Source organism: Belonocnema kinseyi, chromosome 6 (assembly GCF_010883055.1).
Source record: "Belonocnema kinseyi isolate 2016_QV_RU_SX_M_011 chromosome 6, B_treatae_v1, whole genome shotgun sequence".
Taxonomy (NCBI): Eukaryota; Metazoa; Arthropoda; class Insecta; order Hymenoptera; family Cynipidae; genus Belonocnema; species Belonocnema kinseyi.
Genome location: NC_046662.1, coordinates 103,449,733 through 103,456,826, shown reverse-complemented (window position 1 = coordinate 103,456,826; position 7,094 = coordinate 103,449,733). Strand labels below are relative to the sequence as shown.

Sequence of the window (7,094 nt, the reverse complement as noted above, 5' to 3'; positions counted from 1 at the left end):
ATTGTATACAAATATATAGGAATGTTTAATTATTGACAAAGATTAGCTTTTATGACAGACAGAATGACCCTTTTTTTAGGGCAGGTATACACTTGAAGTTATTAACCGCTCGCTTTGTAGTCATAAAGATTTGACTCAAGACATAAATATATGTCTTCCAGACAAAGAAACTCGTCTCAAAGACATATATTAAAGTTTCGCTCTGTCTCAAAACTGAGACATGCTCAAGTCGAACTTTTCGACTTCAGCATGTCTTGATTGGGGACAATTTAAGTCGAAACCAAGTCAAAGATTTTTCACTCGGGGTGCTACGAAGGAGGAAAAGGATGAGACGTATCAAGACCTTGAACGGGAACTGCAACGACTACACGAAAAATATTCTGTCAAAGTAATTGTCCTTGTGATCGGTGTTCTCGGAGTTGCGAGGCTATGACTGGTTTGTAACCTTAAAGCCATATCCGCGTGCCAAAAAAATACCAAGGCATTTGCGAAATAGATGCAGAAAGCTGTCATCCTTCGATCGTTTCGTGTCCTTACAACAAAGGAGGGTTTTGCTGGCCTGCTCCTTTTATTTCAACGTGCTCTTTAGCTACCTATCATACGGTCGTGAGACGTGGCCATATACGTGATTTAGTGCAGTTCTACTAGGAATCGGTGTCATTTTCACAGATTCTCATTTCACAGTTCTCATTTTCAGGCTACAATTTTACTCAAATCCAGAAAAATGTAACTGAATATATCCTAAAAGAATAAATATTATTCTATAACAGTAGATACTTACCTAAAATTAAGAAGGGGCTCCATTTCAACTAATTCACATCGTTCCTCAGAATCGGACGAACTGGATGTGAAACTCTCTGCTTTAGATGAGTTTGCGGCTGTAGAATTCCCCCTCTTTATTTCAGAAGCTTCCCTCATTTTTACACTCATACGATTCGATTTTTGAAATAAAGTTGACTGTGCTCTTTTATTAAAATTTGGGGATGCATGTTCAGCTCCATAATAATTTGACGTCGAACCGTGGTTGATCGATGAATTATTATTTATAACATGTCTTTTATTATTTAAAAGTCCTCGAGTGAGCGAATCGTGAGAAGCTCTCCTACACATTATTAGAGAATCTGGAAATTCCATCTGCTTATTTTCCTTAAACAATCCCAGATTATTCTGAAGTTCTCCTATGTATGTACTTCCGTTTTTTTGAGGGAAGTGCCGTTTAGGACTAATGTGTTCTAAATCCTTTATATTTCCACTCTGCATTTCCGGTTGAGAGTTTCTACTTTTTGATAGAGCAAGCTCTATATTAAGTTCCGCATTCTTAATGAGCTCAACTCGCTTGTTTGTTAAGCCATTATGAAATTTTCGAGATGGAGATGCCACCATTGGGGAAGTATTTTGATTCCTTTGCATGTTTACAAGAATGTTTTCGGCTTCCACGATTAATTCCCGGTATTTTTGGTCTGCTTCCTTATCAGCTTCAATCAGAGCGATTTCAGAAGCAAATGTTGCCATGTACCTTTTCCCTGATATCTCTCGCTTTACCAGGTTGCCGTTCATGTAGCTCACCTGTTTCAAACAAAGAAATATTTTATTACTTTGATACAATACTAGTCTACGAATTGGGATTAAGATATCTTACCGAATTAGATCGTCGTTTCACAATTTCCGCAGCCCTTTTCTCAACGAGAAACTGTCGAGGCGAAATTAAGCTCTTATCATCAATTGTCTGCTTAATTGGAGAGTAATTTTTATCAAGGTCGTGTTTTTTTCTCCTGTGACAAATTGGAGTTCCTCCTACACTTCGACTACCTTGATTGAAACCCGAGTTCTTCAACAGCATCTTCTCAACTAAAGCCCTATTTAGATTCGCAGTTTCCTCATCGCGTCTGCGCCGTTGCGAGATCAGCTTTTTTCTCTTTTCATTGGACGGCTTTTCATTGGTTAGCTTATTCATTTTCTTTAGTCTCACACTCTGTCGTTTTGCGCTACTTCCCACGTTGATCGACCTATGGGTACATTGTAACTCTGTTTAAAAGTGATCATCAATAAACTCGTATTCACCCTTTTTCCTCAATTTTCATATCATATGACTGTATTATTTAATTTTTGAAGTTCTAGTTACTACTATTCTCAATTATCTACCGTTCAAGACCAAATTACAAATATATGTGCCTAAGAAAGAAACTAAGTGTCGGTACAGGTAAACTGGTAGAACAGCTATACAGAAAAAAATATTAAATCATATAAAGTCATGCAAGCTTATGAGGGAGTCTACTCGTATTGTATAATGCTTTATGTTCTATTCTGGTCATATTATGTAGTGGCCTTATCCCATTGTGTTGAATTTTTATTTTATTTAATAATACATACCGATTGGGTCTCTCATCCTGGCTTCGTCTTTTTAAGAATGATACTCTAGAGTCACAATGGCCGAGTTCATTCGTTATTGTGAAAAATGTACAGTGCCTATTGTTCAGAAAACATCCCGAGGGGTCCATTTTCTCCAGTTCTAAAAATGATGTTCTATTATCGATGTAATCAACATCTTTCTCAAAGAAATAATTCGCATCTCCTCCATCTTGGCCGGTGTCGACGTTTGATAGAGAATCGATGCGGTCATCACAGTCCGTTGGATCACTATCAGATAATATATCAGTCTCCTTCTCGTACACGTAGCTTTCATCAAATTTACCCATCATTTCATTCAAAGTATCATCCTCATCTGATGAAAGAATGCTTTCTGTTGTACTAGATGTTGATGAGTTGCTGCTACTACAACTGATGCTGACTCTTCCTCCGATTTTCGTACACCTTTCCATCCCCAAAGAGATCTTCATGTCCCGGATGTTCATTCCTGGCTTTATTCTCGAGTTCTGGGTAACACTGCGCATTGAAAGGATTTGTTAATAGTTTGATTTATTACGAACAATGTTGTCATCAAACTCTGATTTCATAATTTTAAATTTTCATTTTACTTAAGAAATATTAGAATCGGATATTTTTTCGCTACAATCTTTTGACATACATACACGGATAATAGCGGGAAATTGTCTTATTGTAAGATTTTATGAATATTATTATTTCTTCCTCTTATCCCATTTGTAATGTCTTTATTATCTTTTCTAGGTATATCGTTTTTCAATACTATTAACATTCAACCTATTCTTTTACCTTTAATTATAGTACGTAATTTTTAATCAAAACGAAGTGAAAATTATAAGTAGAATAAGAGGCCGACGTTATGACAAGTTTTCACGGAAAACTATAATAACCAAGAATATTTGTAGAGTAAAATGAAAAGATTAGTATTTATGATTAGAGTATGAATCCAACACCTTAAAGGAAATTAAACAACATCATAATATACCTGTGGCGGATCCAGGGGAGATGTTTATGGGGTTTAACTCCCCCCCCCCCCGCAAACTTTTGGCCATTCGTATTAAAGGCTGACGCTGCTAAGCTCTGCATGGGGTATATATATATATTTTTTTTTTCAAAGACCCCCTCCCTCCCGAAATATTTTCCTGGATCCACCCCAATAATAAATTATTATTCTGAATTAAAGACTTAAGGGTAAATATTTGATACATTTGTTAAATGATACAGATTGTCTATTTTATACTAGATTTGGGGACTATAGTAAAAACTAGCAAAAAAAAGAGTAAAATATATGAGTCGAAAAATTAAAATAAAAAAAGAAGAAAGGTAACAATTACGGGCTACGTCCGGCGCTAAGACTTTCCTGTCTGCATTCCCTCCTCGTTTGACTATCTCGAAAGATATTGACATTGATATCATTCACGCTGCCTGTTGATTCTGTAAACTTCAATCCGGAGCTACTACTGGTCTCGTCTAGTGTAAGGCTTGAGTTGTATCCCGAATTGTTGGCCGATAGCCATGGATTTGTTCGAATGCGAGAACGTTGCCTTGAGGATTGTAGCGGAACCGCAACCGGAGGTGATTGTATAGTGTATGGTATCGGCAGACTGTTTATTGACAAATTCATCAAATGGTACTCAGCTTTCTGATGCGAGATTTCATCATGGCGCCGCTGCTGCGGCTGCTGCTGTTGCAGATGACAATTCGGGCGTTGGTGCGGATATTGGGCTTTGGATGCTTCAGTACACTAGAGAAATTTGAAAATTTTGTATCAGCAAATAATTTTATATTATTCAAGCATTAGTTTATAACACCTTCGCGTTACTGAAAACGTTGCAATTAAATTAACTTTGTGCGAACCTTATTTGTTGCACTCGTTCTGAGATCTCTAGGCTGTTCGTTAAGTAGTGTTGATTTTCTGCCGGAATTTACACCTTTTTCCACAACTGTTGCGTCTTCTGTTACATGCAGTGAGTGATTGCTATCGCCGATTCTCTTCGTCCTGGAGGCGTTTTTGTTATTTTGGAAGTAGTGCTTTCCCGTCCTGATGTTAATGTAATATTCAGGTGGAAAGCTCGCCCCAGACAATGTGCCGTCAGTGGAGTATCCGGTACTGTAAGCGCTTTCTGGTGACGAGAGATTCACGCATGTAACGCCGGCAGAATGACCAGAGGAGCCAGTCATGCTGCTGGTATATGTCGCCGTCTGTAGATTGATGCTGTCCAAGTTATTCGCCACTGCAGGTGAACCCAGAGGATGAACCTTGGAAATTCGATAGAGGTTTACATAGGTATATGGTGTTCTGTCTGACGCAGCTATTAACTGTCTTCGGGGGGACTAAAACGTAAACAGTAAGAGCCGTCTGACTCGTTTCCAATTGGAAAATATCTATATATGGATGGTCCGTAAGAAGACTAACACCGTTCAGCGCTTGACGAACACAAACACCGTTCGATGCTCCTAGCGAAGTGTAGCACGTTTCAAAATTCCTTAAGGAAGAGTAGCACCACTCCTCGACCACTCGCGAAGCTAAGCACTCTCAAACGCCAACGAAAAGTAGCACCGTTCGTAGGCAGTTTATTGAGTGCTCATGAAGAAAAGCACGCCCCGCAGAGTGCTGGTAAAAACTCACACCACTCGTAAAGCACTGGTGAAGCGTAACACCACTCGCAAAAAACTGACATGAAGTTGCACAAGTCAAGCGCTCATAAAGAGTAGCATGACTCGCTGTTGCTTATGAAAATTAATTAATTCAAATTTCTGTAATTAAGTATTGTCAAAGTCTATTATCAATACCAATAATTTAAAATAACAGTCCGTACGTTATTTGAAAACTTTGTCAATTTGACGAGCATTTGATTTGAATAACGAAACATTAAAAGCCTTTTATTTAAAGAAGCCATACTATTATTTGAGCTTTTTATTGCAGCAAAATTAAACTTGATGTTAAATTTAGTCTCTGATATACATCTTCAAGATATATTTTTTTCCTTCAAAATTTAGATTACATTAATTTACCGATAAACAACTCGTAAACTAAACCCCCAAACACCTGTCCAACCCTTTTACAACTTTTCAAACCATAAAAAATGTTCTTATACTCATTATACTCTTTGTCAGTTATACTACTAAGTGATACTACTTTTCGTCAGTCATGTATTAGTTGTGCTAGGGTTCTTCATCGCTCGCCGAGTGGCTTTATGAACGGTGCTAGTTTTCGTTAGCCAGCTCGAGCCGTGTTAGATTTCGTAAATCTTTCTGAACGATTTTAGTCTTCTTACGGACCATCGATATATAATGTCCCAACTGCTCTCGCCCTACTCCTTTTATATTATCGTCAGTCTATAAAAAATGGGACGATACAATTACTTGGATTTCCGAAATTAATTTGACATCACCTGGGTAAAGTTTCATATACATAAAATAAAATGCTCTTCCTACCTTTGACCTTGAAATTTGGCTGAAAAAATCTGAAATATTTCCAGCTCTATCGCCTTTTATTTTTGTCGACTTGCTATTGACGATTTCTAATCACAAAATAGCATCTAGTTATTTGAAAACTCCAGAACAAGTGTAGATTCACAAATGAACTATTCCGTGAAATACACTCATTACATTGGTCAACTTAGTTTACCTTGTTTGCCAGCTCCACAAATTTGTTGAGACGACTAGATGCAACCTCTAAATTACTGACAGTCTCTGACATAAGTGGGGATTTTTCGTTACTTTAGAATCTTTTAATTCCTTTAGAGGTTCTATTGCTAGGTAGCTGTCCTCGAGTAAGGATCAAATGGCCATATATTGTAAAGCATACACGGAGAGACTTTCTATATCATCAATATTTGATTCATTCTTTATGTATAATTAGAAAAAAAGGTAAGAATTTAGGGATAATCGGGGTAGTACTATAAAGATTCCTACTATAATAAGAGATGACGGTATTTCTTTATGTATTATTATAAACTTGAGCCAGAAAAAATTAGCATTCGCGTTTAGAAAAAGTCTTATTTACTGTTTGAAAATGGTGAGTGTGAAAAAGTGTTAATGGTCAATAACAAGTTTTGTAAAAAAATATCGTCAAAAGTAAGAATTTTATGTAACATAAGTTGTAAGAAATGCAAGAAATTTTAGTATTCTTAAATAAGAATGCGTATTAAATGAGTACCTCTAGTAATATCTGCAAACTGGATTTGCAAGAATTCTAAAAGACTATACAAAAAACGCCCGAAGGTATCCGAGCTATTTCGTCTATAGTCGAGCTAGCGACGATCACAACAGCTGGCCGACTGTACTTGGCTCATGACGTGGAGTTCCCTGCCAAACCTCTTCTACCATGCTTGGGTTTGTAGTACAAAAATGATCGTAACTAGTAAAATTTAAATTAAAGTTTTAAAAAATTTTAATTTTGAAATTTTAATTTAAACCCTCAATAATTGAAATATATAAAATAGAAGCTTTTAACACTTTACAATTGAAATTTTTCAATTAAGTGCAATTAAACTGCATAGCTTAAACCGTTCCACTTTGATAATTTGAATCGTTCAAAGATCTCTGAGTTAAAAAAATATAAATCTGTGCTATCTTTTTAAATTCTCTAAGTTAAAACTTATCCTCAATTTTACAGTCTGTCAAGTTAAAGCGTGGGTGGCTTTACTCGCAGTCGGTAAGGTGTATCGACATGATTTTGGTGTCAAAATATTAAGAAGAGCTCCCTC

General features: G+C 36.7%; 1 protein-coding gene across 1 annotated transcript in view; it reads right to left on the bottom strand.

Annotated features, from left to right (window-relative positions):
• LOC117175527 overlaps positions 1–6,085 on the bottom strand; it is a 69,760-nt gene extending 63,675 nt beyond the window's left edge. The window contains exons 1-6 of the mRNA XM_033365234.1: positions 6,014–6,085; positions 4,240–4,716; positions 3,717–4,126; positions 2,371–2,883; positions 1,640–2,006; positions 782–1,566 (exon numbers count right to left, since the gene is read on the bottom strand). Of these exons, the coding sequence (XP_033221125.1) occupies positions 782–1,566; positions 1,640–2,006; positions 2,371–2,883; positions 3,717–4,126; positions 4,240–4,716; positions 6,014–6,085 (2,624 nt within the window). The remainder of the gene's footprint in view (positions 1–781; positions 1,567–1,639; positions 2,007–2,370; positions 2,884–3,716; positions 4,127–4,239; positions 4,717–6,013) is intronic.
• Between the last annotated feature and the right edge of the window lie 1,009 nt (positions 6,086–7,094).